We start from the raw sequence: 27,147 nt of genomic DNA, 5'->3' as shown, positions 1-27,147 counted from the left end.
TGGGCAAAACTTTGTCTGCTTTACTTTGGCTGTAAAACAATTGTATTTTTCTCGAGCAGTGTCCGACAAGAGCCTATATGTAATTCTCACTGTACTAATAATCAGTTTTCTAATTACACAAGGCTTGCCAACATTGCCCTGGGTAAAGATGGCTTCTGAAGCTATCACGTTCCATCCCATATCACGTGATGTTGAAGACGTCACGATATCCGCAGCCTCAGACCCGGAAGTGTTGGTTATGCCTGCAGATGGGTGATCCTGACCCTGGCTCTTGATGGGTAAGTGTATGGAGCTGTGATAGGACTGGAAGACTAAGACAGCCACACATGGGGGGGTCATTGTGGGGGATGGGTCTGCAGGGGGAGGCTTTGGTCCTGTAATAGAGGTGAGGAGCAGTATATTGGGGGGACAAGTCACAGCCAAGTGAACATTTCCTTTAATTAAAGGGTTCCCTATCCTTGTTTACAAACATTAATTTCTTTCTAGTCATAGATGGGAGGATTATATATAAAGAGGAACTTCTTCTTTTTTTCAATGCCTACTTACCTGTTATGCCAGGTTATCCTCTTTTCAGATTGGGATTATTTACATATGCCCCCTCTGAAAAGCAATTCACAGTGGATCACTTTTCAGAGGGTATTTTCTAGGCAGTGACACACCTCCTTTTCCTTATTGCCTGTTTTACCCTGAAAAGCTCGCTTCACCATGCGGGGGCAGGATGGTTGCAGCACAGCCCCAATCACATGACAGGGTAACATTTTTGTTCCATGGCCACAACATGTGTATAGTCCCCGCCACCAGCAGTGTTTGGTTAAAGGGGGACAGTTTCGTAAAACCATGGCTCAGCCACCTAATTTTACCATCCCCCTACCCCAACTGTGAAGTTGCCCATACTGTCCTGTCCAATGTTGTCCTGCTGCAACAGCTAAGGTACCACACAACTGTCCTCCTTAGTTGTTGAAAGCTGATTGACTCTTATGGGTTCAGACATCCAGCCCCCCCCCCCCCCCCCCATGATGTGTTCTACTTCCACCCATTGACTGTCCATGCTCCTGCATCCTCCTGAGATATGTGATTGGGATATATCCCAGGAGGCTGAGGGAGCAGGGACACATTGATTGCGGGCGGGGGGGGGGGGGGGGGATGCAGGGAGCTCTAGAGGATCTGGGTAGTGAAGGTCCTCTTTGAGGTTCTCCTTTTTTGAAAAATCTTTTGGCCTTATGATTTATTTCCTATTAAAGGATAAGTTCACCTTTCTGAGCATGTTACATCTGTATTTAGGGTATAACTTGTTCAGCAACCTTCCCCTTGCACTGCTGATTTCCCACCTTCCCTGTGACAGGGGGTGGGGGATCTTCTCCCTGCATGCACTGTCACAATTTAATAACAGTGTGGCTGTGCAGGGCTCCACCCACACAGCTGTGTCATTTATTCAGAGTTCTGTGAATGAATAAACTACAAGTCCCATCTTCCACTCTGACAGGCGGCTGGTTTTCAATGAACTGCATGGGCACTGGTGAGCACCCTTATAGTTCATTGATTGTTTTTGTTCTCCAGTAACTGTTTGCCCATATGGAAGGTCCGGGCAAACAGCTATGCTGAGATTTTGCAGGAGCCTGACATTGCACATGTGATCTGCTGATTATGGGTGCAATGCTCTGCAGGCTCCTGAGAAAAAATAATACATGCATGTTTAACCTACAAGAAAATTGCATTTATTGTTTTTATTAATATGAACTTTAAAAAAAAATATATGAACTTATCCTTTATTAGTAATGGAAATCACCTGCCTGACGAAGGGGTCCTGCGTGGCTCTAAAACTTCGTATTTTTCTGCTATGATGATCTATCAGTTGGTCCATGTCTGCTTATGCAGAGCAGACACAGCCTGCTCTCCTCTGTGGAGTGATTGGATATAAACAGACCCCCTGTCCATTTATACCCGACTGCCATCTGATTCGATCCACTAGACCAGGGATATGTAATTAGCGGACCTCCAGCTATTGCAAAACTCCCATCATGCCTCTGGGTTTCATGCTTGTGGGTGTCAGTCTTGCTATGCCTCATGGGACTTGTAGTTCTGCAACAGCTGGAGGTCCACTAATTGCATATCCCTGCGCTAGACTGAAGAGGAACAGATTCCCACCTGTCTCTTTTTTAGCGGATCGCATCAGATTAGATGTCGATGGTTGTAAACGGACACAAGTTTGTTTAAAACCGCCGCTCCATAGAGGAGAATGGACCGATCGGGTCAGTTTTTTTTTTCAGGTGGACCCGATCTGTCCTTTCATGTGAAAGGAGACTTTATCTGAAGATTCATGTTGTACTGGCAAATATTTACACCATTTTCACAACTGTAGGTATTCTTTTTTTTTTTTTTTTTTTTTTTCTTTTCTTTTGCAAATACCAGTCTGGCAACCCTGCTTGGTGGGATACTTGCATCATGCGTCCCAAAAGTCTTTAATGCAATCTGCCGGGTTGTGGTGCGGTGCGTTTTTGGGGAGGGGGGCAGATGCAAGAAGCTAAGAAAGACAGCTGGCTTCCAATGATGGGAGGAAGATGGCAACACTGGACCTGGTGCAAAGCGGGGGATCACAACAGAAAGCCGCTGAGTGTGCGAGTATGTTTGTTTGTGTGTGTGTGTGTGTGTGTGTATATATATATATATATATATATATATATATATATATATATATAATATATATTTAAAAGGGAAACATTTGCATTTGCAGCTTCACTGCTCTCTTGAAACAAAGATGTGTGTTCTGGACTATAGAGATCTTGTAATCACTATAACCCTACATTGGCCAGAAAAACTATAAGGCCCCCTTCACACGGGGCGGATCAGTAATGATCTGCCCCGTGAACCTCCATATGTTCAGCAGGGATCGCTCCGTTGATCCCCGCTGAGCCAAGGTATGACAGAGTGCGGGGACCGCCCTGTCTTTTCTCCGCTCTCCCCTATGAGGGGATCGGATGAACACGGACCGTATGTCCGTGTTCACCCGATCCGATCCACCAGACGGATGGAAAAGTAGGTTTTTCCTCCGTCACACTTTGGCGGATCGGAGCTGGTCGGATGTCAGCGGGCATGTCACCGCTGACATCCGCGGCTTATTAAAGCACGGAGAGCCCATTCAGGTCCGCCAAAAAAACTGGCAGGTGGACCTGAACGGGCCGCCAGTGTGAAAGAGCCCTAACACATCATTGACTATCTTTCCAGCCTCCCACAACCCGTCTGTGAATGGATACGGTAAATTCCATCCTACGTCTAGAAAGTCCAACTTACACCTACAGCTTTCCCAAAAACTTGAGAAAATCTGGTTTGGTAGGCTTAAGAGTCAGCAGCTATAAATACAGTATACATTTACCTGGCCCTGGATCCAGTGATATCCTCACACGAGAAGATTCTTCAAGCTGCCTCGGGTGCAGTTGCTGGCATCTGAAGTAAGGGAAATGGGTAGTGAAGCCTTGTGGCTTCACATCCGGTTTCCTACTGTGCGCATGCGAGTCGTGTTGCGCCTTGTGAATGGTCCCAAAGTCTTCTGGAACCTGTGATGTGTCCCTGAAGACTGCAGGGAAAGGAGGAGGGGCTGAACGTCTGTGTCAGTTCCCCGCGGCGGTGATCTGAGCCTGAAGTGGGAGCAAGCACCTGTCAAAACCAGGTACCCCTCCCCCCCCCCAAAAAAAAATGACAAATGTGGCAGTGGAGGGTGCAAACAAGCTAAGCTTCCACTTTTTGAAGCTTAGCTTTTGGAAAATAGGATTTTCTTCCGTCCGCAAATGCGGATCTTTGCGGAGGCGGGTGATTACGGGTGTCAGCGGATGGTCATCCGCTGACACCCGTAATCACATAGGGACCCATGTATGTCCCGTTTTCATCCGCAACGGACGGATGAAAATGCGGACATACGGTCCGTACGTGTGAAAGGGCCCTAATAGTCATTCTATATTACGGCTGATAAATAATACTGCTGAGCAATTCAGGTGTGCTGCATTCTCAGTGGGTGACTGGGAACATGCTTACAGGAGAAGAGAGCAGAGAGATGACCTCATCATTCTGTTGCTGTTGCCTCGCTTTCTATTCTATGCCTGCATTACTTAATTGCAGCAGAGAAAAGTCAGGTGTTCAGGCCAGCAGAGATGTGTAAGGGCTCTTTCACACGGAGCGCCCGTTCAGATCCGTCTGGCAGTTTTTTTTGCGGACCTGAACGGGCGCTCCGTGCTCCTCTATGGAGCCGCATATGTCAGCCGTGACATGCCCGCTGACATCCGACCCGCTCCGATCTGCCAAAGTGTGACGGAGGAAAAACCTACTTTTCCATCCGTCTGGCGGATCGTATTGGGTGAACATGGACACACGGTCCGTGTTCATCCGATCCCCCCATAGGGGAGAGCGGAGAAAAGACAGGGCGGTCCCTGCACAGTGTGCGGGGACTGCCCTGTCATCCGCCGGCTCAGCAAGGATCAACGGAGCAATCCCCGCGGAGGTTCACGGGGCTGATCATTACTGATCCGCCCCGTGTGAAAGGGGCCTTAGTCTTAGGTCTGGGTATTAAGACTTCTTTCCATATGTGCATTTTAGCTGCTTGCCTGGAATCCAGCTTTAAGTGTTGATAATTTGAATGTTCTTTCTCTGGTTATGTTTTGTTTCTTCCATGTATTTACAATCCTTTGTCATTTTCAGCTGTGGAAACGGGCAAGACATGCATTGGCCTCTATTGCGGAAAATCCATCCTTTTCTCCAATGGTTCCAATGAAACGTATGGAGAGTGCGGGGTGAGTTTACAGAGTTGTAAGAATGTCATCGTTTGCTGCTTCCTTTTCTAATTGTGTATTGAAGTTTACAGATCTGTTCCATGCAGCTATTGGTAAGTTCCTAATTAAGGCAGGAGAAGTCGATGGGGCAGGGTTCACTTTAAAGTATCTGTAAAGTGTGTTTTTTTTTTTTTTTTATTCAATACAACACAGTAAAATCCATTAGCATTACTTTACTAACTATTGGTATCTGTAATCGTCTGATATGCTTGAAAGCCTTTTCCATAGAACTTTCTAGGGACTGGCATACAGAATGAGATCACACAGTTGCATCGGCATATTGTACACACGTACTAGGGAACATTTTAACAGGAGTCAATTAACATGTCTGTGGCCTGTAGGAGGAAACTCCTGTGAACCCCAGAAGCGCAGGCAAATCCCATGTAGTTTAGGGGTTCAAACTCCTTGTGCTGCAAGGCATAAGTACTAACCACTAAGCTACTGTGCCACAACTTGTTTAACCACTTGCTTACTGGGCACATATACCCCCTTCCTGCCCAGGCTAAATTTCAGCTTTCAGCACTGCGTCGCTTTAAATTATAATTGCGCGGTCGTGCGACGTGCCTCCCAAACAAAATTGACGTCCTTTTTTCCCCACAAATAGAGCTTTCTTTTGGTGGTATTTGATCACCTCTGCGGTTTTTATTTTTTTGCGCTATAAACAAAAAAAGAGCGACAATTTTGAAAAAAAAAACACAATATTTTTTACTTTTTGCTATAATAAATATCCAATTAAAAAAAAAAAAAAAATTCTCAGTTTAGGCCAATATGTATTCTACATTTTTTTTGGTATAAAAAAAATCTCAATAAGCGTATAGTGATTGGTTTGCGCAAAAGTTATAGTGGCTACAAAATAGGGGATAGAATTCTGACATTTTTTTTTTTATTATTATTATTATTATTATTATTATTATTATTATTATTATTATTTTTTTTTTTTTTACTAGTAATACAGCGACCTGCGATATTGCGGCGGACACTTTTGACACATTTTTGGAACCATTCACATTAATACAGCGAACCGCGCTATAAAAACGCACTGATTACTGTATAAATGTGACTGGCAGGGAAGGGGTTAACACTAGGGGGCGAGGAAGGAGTTAAATGTGTTTCCTGGGTGTGTTCTAACTGTGTGTGGAGGGGGACTGACTGGCGGAGGTGACCGATGCTGTGTCCCTATGTACAAGGGACATAGCATCTGTCTCCTCTCCCTGACAGGACATGGAGCTCTGTGTTTACACACAGGGCTCCACGTCCCTGCTCTGTCATTGCCGATCACGGGTACCTAGCGGACATCGCGGCCGCCAGGCACGTGCATCGGCATCTCGGGGACGCGCTGGGTGCGCACGCGCCCCCCAGTGGCCGGAGGACTCGAAGACGTCAAATGACGGCGGCTGGGATTTATAGAGCCACCTTGCCGCCGTCATTTGACTATATGCCGGGGCTCAAGTAGTTAAAGTGGATGTAAAGGCACAAGTTTTTTTTTTTTAAACCTTTTTGTGTGCAGAAGCCCCCCCCCCCCAAATACTTAACTGAGCCCTCTCTCGATCCAGCGATGTTCACGAGAACCTTGGCTCTCCGGGGACTCGCACTCCTGTTTAGCTTTTGGTGGGAGCCATTGCTGTCAATCACAGCAAGTGAGCCAATTGGGAGACTCAAGGGGTGGGGCCGAGCCACAGGTTCATGTGTAAATGGACACAAAAAGCCGTGGCTCGGGACCTGCTTGCTGTGGGGTCACCTGGCAGGAGGGAGGAGCTTGGAGCTGTGGAAAATGTGTATTTTTCATTGTGAGAAAGCCTTATGTGTTTCTGATTTCCAGGCTTGCCCACGAGGACAGAGGTCTGATCCCAGCAGCATTTGCCGACAATGTACTGGATCTCCGGAGCTTTATGACTGGCTGTATCTGGGCTTCATGGCAATGCTACCATTAATATTACACTGGTTTTTTATTGAGTGGTACTCTGGAAAAAAGAGGTGAGAGGTTTTTCCTTATTTTCTAATATCACACAAATCGCTGCTTTTCTAGAATGATAGTTAATGAGCTGTGATGTTTTTTTATGACATGAGGGATTTTGGACAATATAGGTCTTTAATGCAATCCTTACCTGTCAAATGTCTCCCCTCTGTCTGTTATAAGACCCGAAAAACTGCAGATTCTGTGGGTGGATCTGTTGGGTGGAGTTGTGATGTCAGTAGACTCCCCGCCCACCTCTACACTCCCCTTGTCAACCTGCATTTTTTCCTGTATATTCCTTACACTAAATTCTGCTATGATCACTAACATCCAGTCAAAATCCAGAAAAGTAACCACATGACTTCAGAAAAGGAGTGGGGGTGGGAATTAAAAAATGCCTGTCTTCAGGCTAGTGCATGAGCTATGTAAATAACCTGTCATTCACAGCAAGGGGGCGGAATGGACTAAGGTTTTTCTCTGTAAGTCCGTTTTATTTCACTGAACAATAAAAGAGGATTGCTCAGAGCTGGATTAACTCTTTGTGGCAAGACTGGGCACAGATTATGGGAAATCTTATACTATACATTGTGACATTTTTCAAATCATTCTCCATTTCTTTTGGGAAAATAAAAAACCCTGTGTCATCAATATATGACTGATATTTATTGTGAAATATATATTTTCGAAGGTTAAATCAAGGCAGATGGCTAGTACACATGTTTGAAAATGAAAAATTTTATATTGTTTTACCTGCCACAGCTTAAAGCGGAGGTCCACCCTAAAGAAAAAAAAATTACACTAACGGGCTCCTTTAAAAGCTGTAAAAAAAAAATTTTTTTACTTGCCTAGGCCGATACGTATTCTTCTACTTATTTTTGGTAAAAAAAAATCGCAATAAGCGTTTGGTTCGCGCAAAAGTTATAGCGTTTACAAAATAGGGCATAGTTTTTTATTAGTATTTTTTTTTTTTACTAGTAATGGCGGCGATCAGTGATTATTTATTTTATTTTTCGTGACTGCGACATTATGGCGGACACTTTTGACACATTTTTGGGACCATTGTCATTTTCACAGCGAAAAGTGCTTTAAAAATGCACTGATTACTGTGAAAAGGACAATGGCAGTGAATGGGTTAACCACTAGGGGCGCTAAGGGGTTAAGTGTGCTCTAAGGGAGTGATTCTTCCTGTAGGGGGGCGTGTCTGGACGTGTGATGTCACTGTTCGTCGTTCCTATAACAGGGAACAGACGATCAGTGACACTGCCACAGAGAAGAACGGAGAAGGTGTGTTTGCACTCACCTCTGCCCGTTCTTCAGCTCCTGTGACCAGATCGCGGGACATCGGCGGCGATCGGGTCCCGCGGTCATGGAGCTTCTGACCGGGTCGCGAGCGTGCCGCCCACGGCTGGACACTTAAAGGGCAACGTACCTGTACGTGCCTGTGCCCAGCCGTGCCATTCTGCCGACGTATATCGGTGTTGGGCGGTCCTTAAGTGGTTAAAATGAAGGCTAACAAAACAGAGCTGTCTTATATTGGAACAGTTTGTCCTGATTGGAGAAAAGATGGGGGCCCCAGCCCACCATTCTAGGCGTTGCAGACAATCATATAAGTGTAAATATAACGTGAAAGGGAGAGCCAGGAATACATGGTGTAGGTAAGGCCCCTTTCACATTGAGGAGTTTTTCAGGCGGTACATCGCTAAAAATAGCGCTGCTATACCGCCTGAAAAACTCCTGCCCAGCTACCTCAATGTGAAAGCCCGAGGGCTTTCACACTGAGGCGATGCGCTGGCGGGAGACAAAAAAATCTCCTGTCAGCAGCATCTTTGGAGCGGTGAGAGGAGCGGCGCTCCTTCACCGCTCCTTCACCGTTCCTTCCCATTGAAAACAATGGGAAACCGCGGCAATACCGCCCGCAATGCGCCTCTATAGAGGCGCATTGCGGGCGGTATTAACCCTTTATCAGCCGCTATTGGGGGGTTAATACCGCACCGCTAGCGGCCGATTCCCGTGGCAATCTCGGCGGTATAGCGCCGCTATTTTTAGCGGCGATATACCGCCACCGCGGCTACAGGTCCAATGTGAAAGGGGCCTTAGTCGGAACACTCCTAACATACTTCAAGAAATTGTAGAAAAGAGGTGAAAGGATGGAGGAGGGGCAGGAGAGGGAGAAAGCGAGGAAATAATGAGTGAAAGGAGGAAAAGAGGGGAGGTTGAGCCACAGGTCGCAATCAACAGCTTCAACAAAGCCCAAAGTGTCGCGGCTCAAAGCGAAGAATCCAAACCAGGTGGAAGGAAGCGGTGACCCATGGCTTCCAAACTTTGCGATGTTTAGGGATTGCGTCTAGAATAGTAGCTTCTATTGTACTGTGACTCGTGGCTTCTTGGGTCATCCTGTTTTTGGTCTCGGGCGTACAAAGTGTCGCGGTCCTCCAGGCCTTCACTATGGTTTGCTTTGAGGCTGTCATCAGTTGTAATAATCATAGTTGTGTGTTTAGAGGTTTGTTTGTAATTACGTTTATTTGACTTTACCTTCCTTTTTTACTTTTTCTTTATTAAAGTCTGCTGTTCTTTCTTTTTAGTTCCAGTGCATTTTTCCAACACATCACAGCCTTGTTTGAATGCACAGTAGCTGCGCTAATCGCATTACTGGTCAGTGAACCGGTTGGATACTTGCACATTCGCTCCTGTGGGGTGGAGAAGCTTTCTGATTGGTACACAATGTTGTATAATCCCAGTCCAGACTACGTCAACACTGTGCACTGTACACAAGAAGCCGTTTACCCTCTGTAAGTATAACACTTGATTTTTAGCATGCAATAAATCATTAACCATTTATTTAGTAGTGACATCATTACGACACCTTTGTGTAATGACACATTCATGAGGAGTCACAAACATTGTTTAGCACTTGATTTGTACTGTGATAATATATTAAAGTGGAGTTTCCATCCCAAAAATTTTTTTTTTCATTATTGTGCTCATTAGACCTAAAAAATAAAAATGTTTTACTCATCTGGAAATGTCTGTTGCTATGCGGTCCCATGAAATCTGCCTTTGGAATCACCTAGGATTCTGACATCATCTCCCTCTAATGCTCCTGGGAAATGTGTGTCATCATTTCCCAGGATGCAGTGCGCTGTCCAATTATCACTCCCCATCCAAGACTTCCAGGAAGTAAGTGCTTGTGGGCTTCACAATGCCCACAAGCAAAATGACAATGGTGTGGATATAGTTTATAAACTATCTTTTTTGAATAACTATGCGGAGCGGCGGCGGATTGTAAAATAGTAAATGACCGGATTTATATTATAAAAACGCAGGATGAAAGGACATACATTTAAAAGATGCTAATTGTGGTTGGAACCCCGCTTTAAAGCAGTAGCAAAGGTGAGCATATAATGAGGCTTACCTGTAGATGCTTTCTGTACCATTTAGGAAAATTTTACTTTAGTAACAACCAGTGACGTCACCAGCGCATGCGCCTTTGGCACTGAATTGGACGGTACCGCTGGAGGGCTTAGTTTTAAGGCAAGTCTATCTTAATGTGATAGTATGTGAAACATACTAGAACATCATCATGCAGGGATCCTATTTATTTATTTTTCGCAGTTTACTAACGCTTTAATGTTGAATGGATATATGGCTCAAAATTGCCCAAGGAATCCAATAAAACATTTAGAACTATATTCTAAATGTTTTATGCAACTCGTGACGCGCTGTATGCGCCGGTCAGAAGCATGTCAATCAATTGGGAGCGCCCAGTCCCGCAGATTATACCCGGAAGTCGCGGTGAACATTATATATATATATATATATGTGTGTGTGTGTGTGTATGGCAAGGATTTAAAAAAAAAACAGCCGATTGTCATTCTAACAACTCTCCTGAATGTAATGTTAAATTTTTTTTGGGGTGAACCCCCGCTTTAAATGTGTTCCCTGGGAGTGATTCTTACTGTGGGGGGAGGGGACTGACTGGGGGAGGTGATCGATCTGTGTCCTTGTGTTCAAGGGACACCGCATTGGTCTCCTCTCTCCCTGACAGGACGTGGATGTTTACACACAAACATCCACGTCCCTGGCTCTGTGACTGCCGATCGCAAGTACCCGGCGGACATCGCGCCCACCAGGCACGCGCATCAGCACCCGTGTGACACAGCGGGCACAGCTTTTCCGCGATGCGCACCCTCGGCGGCGTGCAGCACGGACGAAAACATCAGGACGTCCACCCGGCAGTTCAGGTCCGCACTGCGGCCATCTTTTGGCCATAGCGCGGATCTGAAGTGGTTAAACAAGCCTGGAACGGTTGCAATGGGACCTTCTTGTACATTGTACTCTTTCCCCCCCTTTTTTTTTTTTTTTTTTTTTGAGTGTGTCCCCTTGGTCGGTACTGATAACAGATGAAATGCACGGACTTCTGTCTGAATAGTTTTATATATCCCCAGATAAAAAAAACTGCAAAACCTCTTTTCTTGCTGTTTCCCACAGGTACACAATTGTTTTTATTTATTATGCGTTCTGCTTGGTGTTAATGATGCTGCTGCGACCTCTGCTAATAAAGAAGATCGCCTGTGGGCTGGGGAAGTCGGATCGGTTTAAAAGTATCTACGCAGCGCTGTATTTTTTCCCAATCCTTACATTGATCCAGGCAGTAGGAGGTGGATTACTATGTAAGTTAACAAGCTTATTAAATCATAAACTGATGAAAATTGTCTTTTTCAAACCCATACGTTCTGTTCACTTAAAGTGGAACTTTAGTCAGAAAATGAAGTCCTGCTAGATAACGTCAGGCTGTTCCCTTTTAGCAGGTCTAGTTATGTAAAACGTTAAAAATAAATTCCTATATTGTTTTAAAATTCAGTAATACTGTCCCACCCTGCTCTGCACATGCTCAGTTGCTCTCTATTTTTCGGCACTGCTGAATTTTGTAGTGGTCGATCTGCCGACAGCCCTAAAGTGGAATTAAACCCTCATATCCTTCAGGAGGAGGGGAAATTCGAGATTTTCCTAGCTTGTGACGGAAAATATTGATTATATGAAGACAGGAGGCGAGTATCTTATGCATTATCTTTCTTTAATAATGCCCATAGCAGAAATACAGTAAACATTTATTGTAACTTAAAAGAAAAAATTCAAAGAACTACCCTTCCCAGCAGTCCCTGGGCCAGTGTAGCCCCTCCCAGACCGTAGTCTATATAAGGGACTGTCTGAGGTAACCTCTTCCTCTTTCTTCATGTGAATTAGTGTAAACAGGAACCGAAAGTCCAATTAGACATCTCCGCGGCTGCCGGGAACCTTCCGACCGGAACACAACATCTGAATCTGGAGGAAACGAAAGGACAAGGCCAACACGGACCAACTTCATCCGGACCAACTTCATCCCAACGGGGACTATAGGAAAACCAAAACCATTCGGAGCCGACCGGTCAGTCGTCTTCAGGAACATGGACCAACGGATTCAGTCAACGGCACAACGGCATCCCGACTCTGGATCTGGAACGTAGTAGGAGCCTCCATCTGCGGTGAACTAAACCAATGGATCGAAACGGAACAGCAATCCCGACGGGGTTAGTGAAAACGAACTGCCGGGGCGTACCAGCCTCCGACTTGCAGGGTGTGTGGTTCAACAGTCTAGAACGAGAGAGAGACAACCTCGTGACAGGGTTGGGTCGGGAGGGAAGATACTCGCCTCCTGTCTTCATATAATCAATATTTTCCGTCACAAGCTAGGAAAATCTCGAATTATACCTCAGACAGGAGGCTCATATCTTATGCAAGTTCAAAGCTATAACAATGCATATATAGATGATAACAAATGAAACAACTACAAAATTTATATAGATATGTGTTCCTCCGATCCAAGCAGAATTGGCGGAAAGCAATCGTGGTTACCAGTCCGCCGCTAGCCGTAAATCCTATAGGGAGCCGCCCGGGGTGATGACCTAGGAGCCACCGCTCCTCTGGAGGGGTGGGCGCCCAACGGGGTTACGTAAGACCCTGCCATTTCCATGATTGATCGTACCCCTCTGGCTAGCGTAGCTGAGGAAACCGGAAACTGAGGTTTAGCGTAGGAATGAGGAGTAGGAAGAGATGCGAAGATCGCAGTGGGACCGTGAAGGACTAAGAAATCCGTAGACAACGGAGTATGATGTGCGGGGAAGAACGGGTAGAAAAAAAAAAAAACGATGAAGTCCCGCCGCTGTCCTACGCACGACGGAAAAACCCCGACTCTCCGAGGCGGGATCCGACGCCTGGAATGGCCAACGTCGTGACACTCGATATGCGTCTGACGGAATCAGACACGAGGGGGCAGTAGCTCAAACGACAATAACCTCCGACAGAGTGAGATTGTCCCCCCAGTCCTGGCGCGTGGTCAGGACCACTGATCACCTCCCAAGAGCGTTGATACCCTGGGTGTGATGGGCGTTGAAACTTAACGCTTACTAAGTCGGTACACCATGGGTGTTATCCCACCGGTAGTAAGTCTACAAGGGAGCGGTAGTCCAAGTTCGCAGCGCGGAAGGCGCAGGGGAGCTATAGGACCTCCCGGACTCAAACGAGTCCACCAGGTAGTTGGTCATCTCAGACGAACGCCTTCATGAGGTTAACTTGTCGTTGATCACCAACTAACCCAGAGTCCTCCGGATGATCGAAATGTATATCTAGTCCCAAGGCTTAGATCAAGGCAAGTGGAACCCCCGTTATAAAAGAAAAGGTCACTGTCCGTGACCGACACCCCGAAAACCCAACCATGCGAAGAGAAGTAGGACGTGCGTCGTGAATAGAGGGTGCAGATCCCCGTACAGACTGGGGAGAGAAAGGATCCCATAAGGGAGCAAGGGCCAGGAACACTGACCGGTGCAGTCGTCAGTCGATGGAATTGGGCGGGTAACGAGAATTCCAATCTAACACCATAGCGGAAGTGCCTGGGGTACATTTCGCAGCTGGAACGATGTCGCGTTCCAGGCAGAAATGTCAGAGATCTTGCTAGATCCATTAGGTGGACGTGTGTGGCATTAGAGTCCTGATGGCAAGGCGGTCGTCAGGATTTCCACGTGTGAACGTGCAGCAGAGACTCCGCTGTGGGCCACGCCCCTCCTGTGGACGAGGGACCGCATCGAGTACCCCAACCGAGGTGGTTGGCAACCTATTCCAAGATGAATCCGTAGTGGAGTTGCAGGTGGACCTGCCGTGCCGTCTGTCGACCTGACGTAGCCACCACCGTAGTTCAATTATGGCTTCCGTGTCCAGAGTGACGACGTCTGCACAGTGAAGCCCCTGGCAAAGACGTAGGGACTGAGACTCTGAAGGTCTCGATAGTGAAAGAAGCTGGACAAATGGCCTGGATTAACGCCAGAAACAGGCCAACCAGGCGAGCCAGTCCGCGTAAGGATACCCGTCGTTAGCCCAGCACGATACTGACCTCGTGCAGATGGCGGCCAAGTGGTCATGGGTAGCCGAAGGAGCACTAGGTTGGTGTCCAACAAGAACCCTAAAACTCTACCTCCTGAGATGGGGAGAGGATAGATTCCCCGTGATCTATGGGGGACTGTCCCGGAGGCGTGTTCGTTCGCCAGGCGAGGGGTACGAGCCATTAAGAGTAGGTCGTCCAAGTAGATAATCAACCTCACCCTTTGTGTCGCAGAATGTCGTCACTGTATACGGTAATTACGAGAGATTTCTCAAGTTACTACCGGCGATAACCGCCCTCCTTTCCTGACCAGGAAGACGTTCTTGGGGAAACCCGGGGAGAGCGGGTCCGTCTCCACTATCGTTTGGGTGAACCAGAGGCCCTGCAATTCGTTGTCTATTAGGGCGGTGTTCAGGTCTGAAGACCGAGGAAAGAGGGACTAGGTCCATCTCCGGTCCTATAATCCTGATAGACCGGCACTGTACCGTGTTAGACTTTGATGACGTTTGGGCTCATCCGGGATGGAATAGAGTCCTACCGTCTTGGAATATCTTAATCAGCGTGATCCCGACTAGCCTGCCCTCGGTGGTCGGACCGGGGTCTGATTCGGCTAGGTGAGACAGCTGGGGAACAAGCCACGTTAAGATTCGAGCGGCGGTGTCCAGTCGGACCCGTAGTGTCCACGCATCCCAGGAGGCGACCGCCCGTTGGGCCCAGCCCCGATTTGGGACAGGTCAGTCGGCTGTTCAGCGGCGTGGCCTGCTCACTAAGGTGTGGGATGATGGTGATAGGTCCCAAAGATCCAAGGCCCTGGTCTGTATGATCCGAAGGACCTCTCTATTCCCAGCTTGGGGGATTTCCCGTGTATGGTGGGATACCCCCAGGGTATGGGGTTCACCTCGGGAGTGTGCACAGCCATAAATGGTAAAGGAAGGGGGTTACGCCCTGAAAATGATTCGGTGAGTTTTTCTACCGATCTCCGGGTCCATTATGTGATATATTGGATCACCTCGGGTGGAGGTGCCCAGTCATCGGAGTGTGGATGGCATATCGCCCCCGGATCTATAATGGCTCTCTACGAGAATCCATAGAGTGTCACCCTGGGAACAGGGTTGGCGTCGTCATAGAGCGCCATGTGCCCACTGCCCTAACACTCATCATCATTCTCATCATCTACAACCTCAGACTCAAGGTGTTAGCCGCCTCAGACTCCGCGGACAACTCTGGAAGAGTCCACGAATGGGTCTGGCTTAGTCCGTCTAACGGATCGCTGCCTCTGCATGTGCATCTCCCCGAGGCTCGGGGGTCGGTCGGAGTCTGGGAGGGCAGTGGGTCGGCAGTCCGGGTAGGGTACTGCCTGGGACATATTATTTACTTCCCCTGTCGGGGAGTCAAGGGCCACAGAAACGTGGCAGCGTTTTGGAACGCCCAGCCCTTCTCAGGGGCGGTAGACCGTTGCCAGATGGTCCAGGCATATGGTGTGCAGGCGGGGGTAACCGACGCCATGGTCGTAAAGATTGGTCTACCGATCAGTTTTGGCAACTGTGTAACACTGTTGAGATTTGGCCTCCTAGGACTGTGTCCACCCTATCCGGGGTACCGGCATGAACAATGCCATGATATTCATTAAATTGTAGAATCTTTGTACAATTCAATACAATTTTTTATACATATTTGTATAATTTATTTATATAATGAATATATAATTTGTACAATCCATCTATAATTTATTATATGTAAAACTGAATAATGGATTTAGTTATATATTATAAGTAATAATATATATTAATAATAATATCATTAATAATAAATGTATTTATTCATTCAATCCTTAGATAGTTATTTAATACATTATTTATTAGGAGTATGTTGTAGGGAATAAATTCCCTGGAGATAAACATGCTATAATTTCTTTATTTAATTTATTGATTTATTGATCTATCTACATATTGATTATTTATTTATTAGGATAAATAAGGTATATGTTCTAGGGAATAAATTCCCCAGAAATATAATTTGAGTATATATTGAATTATTTATTGTAGATTCGGTTATTTAAATTATTTAATTTAATTAATTTATTTATTAGATATTGATTCATTGGAATGAAATATATATATTTATATATATATATATATCTGAAAAGATGTACTGCCATCTAGTGGTTGAAAGCATGGTGAAACAGCAGCAGGTTCCTGGCTACGACAACGCTGGGAAGGACATCCTGCGGTGTGAGGGGAGCCTGAGGAGATTCTAACTCCAGAGGCGAAGTCTCGCGAGACTACGGCCTCTGGAGTTCTTATTGGCCCGAGGTTGTGAGGGACGGAACGGTCGATGAGAACCGTTCTCCCCCGTCTCGCTCTCGATACCGAGAGAGGCACCGAAAGAGAGGAGAGGAGCGGCCGCGGCGGAGACCCCGCCCCCCACCTGAGCGCGCGAAGGGAAGCGTGGGGAGGGAGGGGGGGGGGGGACAGTTGCCCAGGCATGGCGCCCGCCGAGGGAGCGAATGAAAAACAGCGCGGATCCCGCACGGACGCCGCAGTGCTCCGACGTCAAAGAAATTGGAAACAAACAAACGTGGCCTCTCAAACATATCTGCCTGACACCGGTCCGGTGTCAGGCAGACAGAAATAAAGCGCAGAAACGGGGGATAGCAGGGAGAACCCCCAGTATTCCAAATCTTCCAAAAACTACAGAACAATCAATTCTGACAAAATACCTGACACCGGGGCATTCGGTATCAGGGAGGAATTCCAGGGAAACTCCCCATGTTCCACAATACCTCAAACATATCAGTCAAGACTGAACAAAATCACCCGACACCGGGGCACTCGGTATCAGAGACCATATATACAATCAAACAATAAAGGTACATGAAACACCTATCTTGTAAATAATAAAGATACAAGAAGTACCTATCCTGTAAATAATAAAGGTACATGAAATACCTATCTTGTAAATAATAAAGGTACATGAAATACCTATCTTGTAAATAATAAAGGTACATGAAATACTTATCTTGTGTGCTCTGCCATGAGCAGAAAGAAAGAGGAAGAGGTTACCTCAGACAGTCCCTTATATAGACTACGGTCTGGGAGGGGCTACACTGGCCCAGGGACTGCTGGGAAGGGTAGTTCTTTGAATTTTTTCTTTTAAGTTACAATAAATGTTTACTGTATTTCTGCTATGGGCATTATTAAAGAAAGATAATGCATAAGATATGAGCCTCCTGTCTGAGGTATAATCAATAATTCTCTATGGAGATGCTTCACATCTCCACTCCAAGTCGCCTGAAGCTCAAAAGTTCTAGGGGCAGATCCACGTACAGCGGCGCATATTTCTGCCGGGCGTAGCGTATCTAAGATACACTGCGCCGCCGTGACTTACTTTTTTTTTCGAATCCTCAAAGAATGCGCGCCGTAAGTTACGGCGGCGTTGTGTATCTTTGGCGGCGTAAGGGCGCGCAATTGAAATCGATATGATGGGGGCGTGTTTTATGTAAATACGTCGTGACCCGACGTAAACGTTTTTTTTGAACGGCGCATGCGCCGTCCGTGGGGGTATCCCAGTGCGCGGGAACGACGACCATACTTAACATTGAGTACGCCACCATATAGCAGCTATAACTATACGCCAGAAAAAGCCGAACGCAAACGACGTAAAAAAAAATGCGCCGGACGTACGTTCGTGGATCGCCGTATCTAGCTAATTTGCATACTTGACGCGGAATTCGACGGAAACGCCACCTAGCCGACGGCGTAATTTCTTTGTGGATCTGGCCCCTAGTTTTTATTTCTTTTTGTTGCTCAAATCGGGCAAATGTGAGCGTTTTATAGTGTGGGGTGTTTTTTCATTTATTTTGATGAAAAAAAAAATGTGCCATTCGTTTATTTTGTCGTGCGCTTTTTATGCTCTATGGCAAAAGGGTAAAGAAAGAAATCAAATGTAAAAAAAAAAAAAATACACAAATGGCTAAAAATCTTTATAAATAAAATTAATATGTAATACATGAATAAATAATAAGCCCTAACCTTAAAAATTGTATTAATACTACTAAAAAAACAAATACCTGAACAAAAAATTAAGGAAAAAATAAAAAAAGCCAAAGCTTGAAAAACGCTGTAGAAAAACATGTGAAAAAAAAAGTGCTCAAACACTGCGCAGGTGTGAATGCAGCCCTACAGGCAAGGAAGCTGCTTCTGTTTGATCTGCAACTGCCATGGTGCTACAGATCAGTTATGACGCCAAACATTTGATGGTTTGACAGTTTGGTTGAGGACACAAGCAAATGTGATAGTTGGCAATCTTAGCATTCCAGGAATGTGACGTTTTTTGCAAACTGTTAAGTTGATGGGTTTAGTTCCGCTTTATGACTTACTGCTGTTCAGGGGCTCTGGCCTTCAGCAAAATGGCAGCCTCCAGCAAGAAGAAACCGGAGTAATGCTGGAGGTAGTTTAATGGCTCATCTAATTTTAGATAAATTATGTTTTAATATTACTTTTCTTTTACAACCTAGTACTGTGTGTTTTTTGTTTTGTGTGGATTTTTTTGTCTGCTGTTGTTAGTTTTAGTAGAGAATAGTACAGTATAGTGTCTTCTCTGTATAATTTTGAATTCTGTATTGTCCATGTATTCCTGTGTCACAACTTGCATTAATTATGTAACGCAGGGCTTGACAAAATCCGCGCGCAATTGCAACAAGAAATAGTGACCTGGCGCCCAGCAGAAGGCCTAAGCTTCCTTCTGTGATCTGGCGCCATCTTGTGGTGGCCGTTGGCATTACAAGTAAAACAGCAATCCAGCAATTCTAATGTGTTTTTTCACTGTGTTTTCACTGCCATCTCCTTCCCTCTAATTAGAACCCCCAAACATTATATATATTTTTTATTCTATCACCCTAGAGCAGGCGTCTCAAACTGGCGGCCCTCCAGCTGTTGCAAAACTACAAGTCCAATGAGGCATTGCAAGAATGACAGTTACCAGCATGACTCCCACAGGCAGAGGCATGATGGGACTTGTAGTTTTACAACAGCTGGAGGGCCACCAGTTTGAGACCCTTGCCCTAGAGAATGATATGGCGATTGTTGCAATACTTTCTTTCACACAGTATTTGCGCGGCGGTCTTACAAGCGCACTTTTTTTGGAAAAAAAATACACTTTTTTTTTATTAAATAAGACAAGTCAGCCCAATTTTTTTTATATTGTAAAAGATAATGTTACGCCGAGTAAATTGATACCCAACATGTCGCGCTTCAAAATTGCGTCCGCTCGTGGAGTGGCAACAAACTTTTACCCTTTAAAATCTCCATAGACGTTTAAAACATCTACAGGTTGCATGTTTTGAGTTAGAGGAGGTCTAGGGCTAGAATTATTGCTCTCGCTCTACCAATCACGGCGATACCTCACATGTGTGGTTTGAATACCATTTACATATGCGGGCGCTGCTCATGAATGCGTTAGCTTGGCGGGACGGGGCGTGTTTTCTGGCTCCTAACTTTTTTAGCAAATTTGTCAAACCCTGATGTAACGGCATTATTGGGATTTCTCCACCTGACATTTTTCTTTCTTATCGTTTTAAAGATTATGCCTTTCCATACATTATTCTGGTATTATCTTTAATAACCCTGGCGGTATACATGTCTGCTTCAGAGATAGAGGTAAGAAATGACACTGAGTTACATCAACACCATTACTTTGTGCTCCTATCATTGTTCTAATGCAGGGGTCTCCAAACTGCAGCCCGGGGGCCAGATGTGGCCCTTTGTTTGCCCTCATTTGGCCCTTGGGACACTATTTCTCCCACTGATATGAGGCCCTATTCCTCGACTGACACCAAAGATGGGACATTATTCTTCCCGCTGACACCATCAATGGGGCATTATTCTATATTCCATTTTTTTACTCTCACTGGCCACAGTCTGCCCCCCCCCCCCCCCCCCCCCCCCAAAGGGCAGTAAACTGGCTCATTGTTTAGAAAATTTGCAGACCCCTGTTCTAGTGTATAAGATCTGCAATTGATAGGCCCCGTTTACATCTGAGATCAGGGCTGTCGGCAGATTTCTATGGCAGGAATCGCAGGCATGTGCAAATAGCTGCGGCTTCTCGGCCTGTACAAAGCACTGACAGGCTGCCTGAGCCATGGCATGTATCTGTACATCCAGAATTTACTTGTGGTTAGGAACAAAAGATCAATCCTGGATGCAAACTGTCTATGTCCAGGGCTGGTTATCTGTCCCTACCCACAGATAACCGCTGAATATCCTGGTACATGGGAACAGCAGCAGAAAGCTGAAGCTCCTGGCACCCCATCATTGCTTTGTACAGGCTGAGTGGCCGCAGCTATTTGCACTCACTTGTGACTCTTTACACATAGATCCACACATTTTTGCAATAGGAATTTGCTGACAACCCTAAGCAGAGGTGTAAATTGGGCCTTATTGTATAAAAAAAACGTACAATTTAGCAATATCCCGCTGTTCAACTGACTCTGTAATCACCTTATTCCTATGAGTAGCATCAGAATGTTTGTGCAGGAACCTTGCAGTGGCTGCAAAGCCCCTGTTATCTTCCAGATGTTCTAATATGCAATCCTTTTTCTCCTTGTCCTTCTTCTCCTCCTCTCTTTTTTTTTTTTTTTTTTTTTTGTACAAAACTGGCACTTGGCTCTTCCTCTTTTTCATGACTTATGATTGGCTCATAATTTAAAGTGCAACATTAATGAGCAATCATAAGCCGTTGGCATGGCCGGAGCAGAGTATTTGCATACTAGACCTTCGCCTGTTGCCTGTATAATCTTTGTGATGGTATTTATAGAGAATAAAGTTGGCACAGAGGTACTTTGAAGTCCAGCTACAACCAAGCTGAATACGAAGTCAGAACACATTGAAACTTTTGCTTTCTGAGTCATGCAAAGCATACAATTGCACCAACACCAATTTATGGCTGGATTATAATCTGATCTCTTTTAATACCCTTTAGAATCACATTAGTCTTTTCATGTAAAGTGTTTCTTTAATGAATTCGGTGTCCAATAAAACCTACATATAGAGCAAGGAGCCTTGCTAGACAAGTCCAACCGGTTTTGTGTTTCTTACATACAGCCGTCGCCAAATGTTTTGAGAATGACGCAAAATATTAATTTTCACAAAGTCCGCTGCTTCAGTGTTTTTAAAATCCTTTTTGTCAGATGTTACCATGATATACTGAAGAATAATTACAAGTTTTTCATAAGTGTCAAAGGCTTTTTATTGACAATGACATTAAGTTTTTGCAAAGAGTCAATATTTGCAATGTTGACCCTTCTTTTTCAAGACCTCTGCAATTCACCCTGGCATGCTGTCAATCAATTTCTGACAATACTGACTAATGGCAGCCCATTGTTGCATAATCAATGCTTGGAATTTGTGTGGGGTTTTTTTTTTTGTTTTTTTTTTTCCACCAGCCTCTTGAGGATTGACCACAAGGTCTCATACGATTAAGGTCTGGGGAGTTTGCTGGCCATGGACCCAAAATTGGTCATCACCAAATTGTTCATGGATGGTTAAAGCAGGAGTTCACCCATAAAACAATTTTTCCCCTTAGATTGATGCTCGTTTTGTCTAGGGCATGGGTGCTCAACCTGTGGCTCTCCAGCTGTTTCAGAACTACAATTCCCATGAGGCATTGCAAGCTACTGACTGTTACAAGCATGACTCCCAAAGGCAGAGGCATGATGGGACTTGAAGTTCTGCAACAGCTGGAGAGCCACAGGTTGAGCACCCATGGTCTAGGGGAATCGGCTAGTTGTTTTAAAATATGAGCCGTACTTACCGTTTTCGAGATGCATCTTCTCCGTCGCTTCCGGGTATGGGTCTTCGGGAGCGGGCGTTCCTTCTTGATTGACAGTCTTCCGAGGTCGCATCCATCGCGTCACTAGTAGCCGAAAGAAGCCGAGCGTCGGTGCGGCTCTATACTGCGCCTGCGCACCGACGTTCGGCTTCTTTCGGAAAATCGTGACGCGATGGATGCGACCGTCGGAAGCCTCTCGGAAGACTGTCAATCAAAATAGGAATGCCCATACCCGGAAGAGAAGATGCATCTCGTAAACGGTAAGTACAGCTCATATTTTAAAACAACTAGCCGATTCCCCTAGACAAAACGAGCATCCATCTAAGGGGAAAAAGTGTTATGTATGGGTGAACCCCCGCTTTAAGAGAAGTTTCTCTTGGAGTTTTGTTTTTGCACCATTCTTTTATTCATAAACTACTCCCTTGGCTGAGTGGCAAACCCCACACATGAATGGCCTCAGGATGCTTTACTGTTGGCATGACACAGGACTGATGGTAGCGCTCACCTTTTCTTCTCCGGACAACTTTTTTTCCGGATGCCCCAAGCAATCAGAAAGGAGATCCATCAGAGAAAATGACTTTACCCCAGTCCTCAGCAGTCCAATCCCTGTACATTATGTAGAATATCAGTCTGCTCTTCCTGGTCTGGAGAGAAGAGGCTTCTTTGCTGCCCTTCTTGACACCAGGCCATCCTCCAAAAGTCTTCTCGCTATGCGTGCCGATGTATTCAAGCTTGCCTGCTGCAATTCCTGTGCAAGCTCTGCACTGGTGGTGCCCCACAGCTGAATCAACTGTATGAGATGGTCCTGGCGCGACTTTTTTGGGCGCCCTGAAGCCTTCTTCACAAATGCAGTGGAAATGTTTTTTATGGGATGAAGTTCATTTTCATGGCAATTTTGTATATATTTCACATTGTTATGAAGAGTGATGAATTGCAATCCTAAAAACTGAGGCAGCAGACTTTGTGAAAATGAATGTGTGTCATTCTCAAAACATTTGGTCACGGCTGTACACTGAAGGGACCATTTATTGCGTTTACTGCCAGAAGATTTCAATACATTAAATCTGACAGGCATTGAGTGTACAGTGGTGTGTAAAATTTGTTTACATACATATACTGTGGGGCTCCAGTGGTAAGTGCCACTAGGGATAATTTTGGAAATATACCATAATTAATTTCTTTGCACTGACTGAAGGATGAAACCTGATTGGTTGCTGTAAAGCCAGACATAGTGGCCCGGATTCAGGTAGAATTGCCCTTTATTTGCGGAGGCGCAGGGCAGCGTTTTTGCCCTGCGCCCCGCAAATTTACTGCGCTACCCGCGATTCACGGAGCAGTAGCTCCGTAAATTGCGCGTGCGCTGTGTAAACTTGCCCTGCGTAAGGACGCCTAATGTAAATGATCCCGTAGGGGGCGGGAATCATTTAAATTAGGCGCGCTCCCGCACCGAGCGCATGCTCTGTCGGGAAACTTTCCCGACGTGCATTGCGGCAAATGACGTCGCAAGGACGTCATTTGCTTCAAAGTGAACGTGAATGGCGTCCAGCGCCATTCACGAATCACTTACGCAAATTACGTAAAAATCGAACGTCGCGACGCGGGAACGACGGGTATACTTTAGCATTGGCTGCCCCTGCTATTAGAAGGGGCAGCCTTACGCTAAACACGCCGTACGGAAAAGACGTAAATTGCGTACGCAGGGCTCGCGCAACATTGTGAATCGGTGTTGGTATGCAATTTGCATACTATACACTGAGCACAATGGGAGGGCCCCCTAGCGGTCATCGCAAGAATGCAGCCTAAGATATGCGTGGCATAAGAGCCTTATGCCACGCAGATTTTAGGCTGCAGTCGGCGTTACGATGTTCCTGAATCGGGAGCATTCGTAACGCCGGGGCAAGTAAGCAATTGCGCTGTGTAACCTATGGTTACACAGGCGCAATTGCTTCTTGAATCCGGGCCAGTCAGTTTGCATCTCAGCCGGTTCAGCAAGGACCAGCTGAGATTCTAACCACATATGGACAAGCTGATTTTACCCAAGTTGATCAATTGACCAACTTGGGTACAACCAACCTGTTGGATTGTTCATGTGATTTATAGACGATAGCAATATTCACTATGTGCTCCTGGCAGGGATAGCGCCCCCCCTGCCGGGAGAACACAATAGTTCAGCAGGAGGGATTTCCCCAGCAACACTGATTGTGTCGATGGGGGGGGGGGGGAAATCAAGCAGTTGTGTGTTTTTTTGTTTTTTCTCCCTGCAACCCGTGGTTGCAGGAAATAAAAGCAGGCCATCTATAGCTGCTTAACCATAGTCCTTTTTGGCTGGACTGCTCATGCTGCCTTTACCTGCTGCTGTTATTAAGATAGTAAAGTGGGGATGAATGAACACTCCAGTAGTACAATGTGGGTATAGCATATATTATAAATATACTGTATATTGCTTTTGCTTACAAGATATATATTGCTTTTTGTTTCTATTGTATCTGACATACAAAACAATTGTAAACAGACCATGTTTTTTGTTTTACTTTTGTTCCAGTCTTTTAAGCATCTTCTGATAAAGAAGAAAAGATTGATTGTCCTCTTCAGCCATTGGCTAGTGCATGCATATGGGATCATCTCCATTTCCAGAATGGATAAGTTGGAATGGGACTTGCCTCTTCTCGCACTGGTTCCAGGGCCTACCCTCTTCTACCTGCTGACCGCCAAATTTACAGACCCAGCACGGATACGTCTGGAAGAAGGAAGTGCTCATTAATGGACAAAACGGCCCAGGAAGCTATGAAAAAAATGACTAAAATATGTCAGCATGTCTGGACATATTTGAAGTGCACTTGTTGTCTACTGGACACAGCCATTTTTTATGCTGGACCAATACACATTAGAACACAGGAATGCCCCATCACCTGCAGGGGGTGGGCTGAGCAAAAAATAATGGGAATGCAGCTAATCGATTGACTCGTATCTTGTGACCTGTCGGACATAATCCACTGTGCTGCCTCACATCACATTTGTATGAACACAGATTTCCCATTGTTGGTTCCACTATGCATGGATGGCCAGTATATCTCAACCTCCTGTTGGGAAAACCTTATTCCTGTAGATTCACAAGCTTTTAGAAATGCCAAAATGAAAAGTGTAAATACGCAGCTGGCAGATTTTGGCTTGCAGTGTATGCTGGGACTGTAGTGATATTCAGAAGGGGGCTATGGTTGGTTATGATGTAGAACAAGTGCTGCTTGGCTGCATCACTGCACAGGAAGTGAAAGCAAAACTACACTAAGTACGGATTGGTAGAGAGGGTTGGGGTCCGCCTCCTACAAATGTTTAAAGTGGCTGTACAGGTAGAATTTTTTTTTTTTTTTTTTTTTTTTTTTTAATGCATTAAGGTAACAAAATCTGTGTGCCCACCAGTACGCTACTATACTTGCCTGAGCCTGATGTCCATCCAGCATTATGCTTGAAAGCAGTGGCTCTCTCCCTCATCACAGGACAGGAGGCAACAGCATGAGCCATTGGCTCCTACTGCTATCAATAAAATCCTGTGACAAGGGAGCAATGGCTGTGACCAAGCCATACTGTCTGTCTATAGATGCAGGCAGCATAGCTCAGGGATTGAACCCACAGGTATGCCACTATAGCAAGCGGCTTCCTATGGTGGCACACCGAAAAGAGGAGGATAGGGGCTACTCTGGGCAAAAGCATTGCCAAGAGCAGGTAAGTATAACATGTTTAAAAAAAAAAAAATGGTTTCAATCACTTTAAAGCTACCCTGTCCCTTCTCTAAAATAAATTCAGACAATGTTATCCTGTAATAGAGGAAGTGGTATATTTATTCAGCAGATGTTGAGTTAAAACATTACTGGGAGCAATGCTGCTATCCACTGGGTGCCATGGTTCCTGAAAAGGAAAATTCTAAATTTTGGGTCGTCCCCAGAACAAGGATGGGGACACTCGTTTTAGTGACTACCAGAGATGCCCTCACTTCCTGTTTTGACTATGGGGCAGAAAGTGAAGAGAAATCACCCCAAAGGGACATAGGTGGGGGAACCTGACCAGGCTTTTAGCCCTTCCTTTATCCAAAATGGGGGGGGGGGGATATTTTTGCCTTTTATTCTTCTTTAAAGTACAACTAGAGGCCAACGTTTAGCTTCGACTAGAGTGGAGAGGGATTAGAACACATGCCAGTTTTTATTGCTGCCTGTGCCTCCGTTAGGGAAAATCACCCTCTCTATTTGTCTTGTTTACCAGTAAAATAAAATCCCAAATTGGGGTTGTCCCCAGAAAAGTAATAGAAGTGAAATCATCCTAAATGGACACTAGTTTTGATGACCTGGTGGTCCCCAATAAATTCCCTCAATTTTCAGGGATTTTCTCTCACTTCCTGTTTGGCTATTGGACAGGAAGTGAAGGGAAAACGCCACAATGGGACACTGATGATGGCGGCGGGGGGACATTCTGACAGGGTTCTAACCCTCTCTTGCTCTACCCAAAATGAAAAAAAAAATTGTTTTAACCATAGTTCTACTTTAACGCTTGTCTCAAGAATTTACAATGTCTGTTTTACTTTGCTTCCACTAGGTGTCAGACCTATTCAAACAAATCCACAAGATAGTTTTTGATACCCAGGCACAAGGAAGCGGAGATTAAAGTGTCCCTGAAATGTTCGTAAAGGCCGTGTGTGTGTGTGTGTGTGTGTGTTATGTACATTTTCCAGTGACCCCTTCCAATAAACCTAGAGTAGTGGAGCTCCCCTGTCAGTGGAAGTTATTATTATTTTCCCTATGAGATTGAACTTGTGAAAGTGCTGCTGTAAATTTGCCTATAGAATGGATAATCTTTTTTACAGCATGAAAAGGCAACATGCTCCACTTCCTGCGCTGGAAAGTGTTCTGATTTTCAGCTGACTGAAAGGGGTCTGGGTGGCTGAAAAACTAAGACCTGTTTATGGATGTTTTTCATTTTAGATTGGGCAAAAAAACTTTTCTTTGACTACACTGAAAGCATAGCACACCTTTTGGAAGAATTAAAAAATGACACCCATTTATTGAATGGGCTGGGGAAGGGGCTAGCTGTGGAATGTGACAATGTTTAATGGTACACCCTAATTATAGATGCAACATGAAAGGCAGTCA

At 45.4% G+C, this 27,147-nt stretch overlaps 1 protein-coding gene across 1 annotated transcript; it reads left to right on the top strand.

Annotated features, from left to right (window-relative positions):
- The first annotated feature begins 180 nt into the window (after positions 1-180).
- Positions 181-25,161, top strand: LOC120920997 (JNK1/MAPK8 associated membrane protein). The gene is made up of 7 exons (XM_040333563.1): positions 181-278; positions 4,687-4,778; positions 6,637-6,791; positions 9,354-9,560; positions 11,260-11,441; positions 19,763-19,839; positions 24,552-25,161. Exons 1-7 carry the CDS (start codon positions 275-277, stop codon positions 24,768-24,770), a joined length of 936 nt encoding a protein of 311 aa, XP_040189497.1. The 5' UTR covers positions 181-274; the 3' UTR covers positions 24,771-25,161.
- Positions 25,162-27,147: the final 1,986 nt, after the last annotated feature.

This window comes from Rana temporaria, chromosome 13 (assembly GCF_905171775.1).
Source record: "Rana temporaria chromosome 13, aRanTem1.1, whole genome shotgun sequence".
NCBI classification, from domain to species: Eukaryota; Metazoa; Chordata; class Amphibia; order Anura; family Ranidae; genus Rana; species Rana temporaria.
Note: the sequence above shows the minus strand (reverse complement) of the source record. Positions and strands in the feature narration are given on the sequence as shown.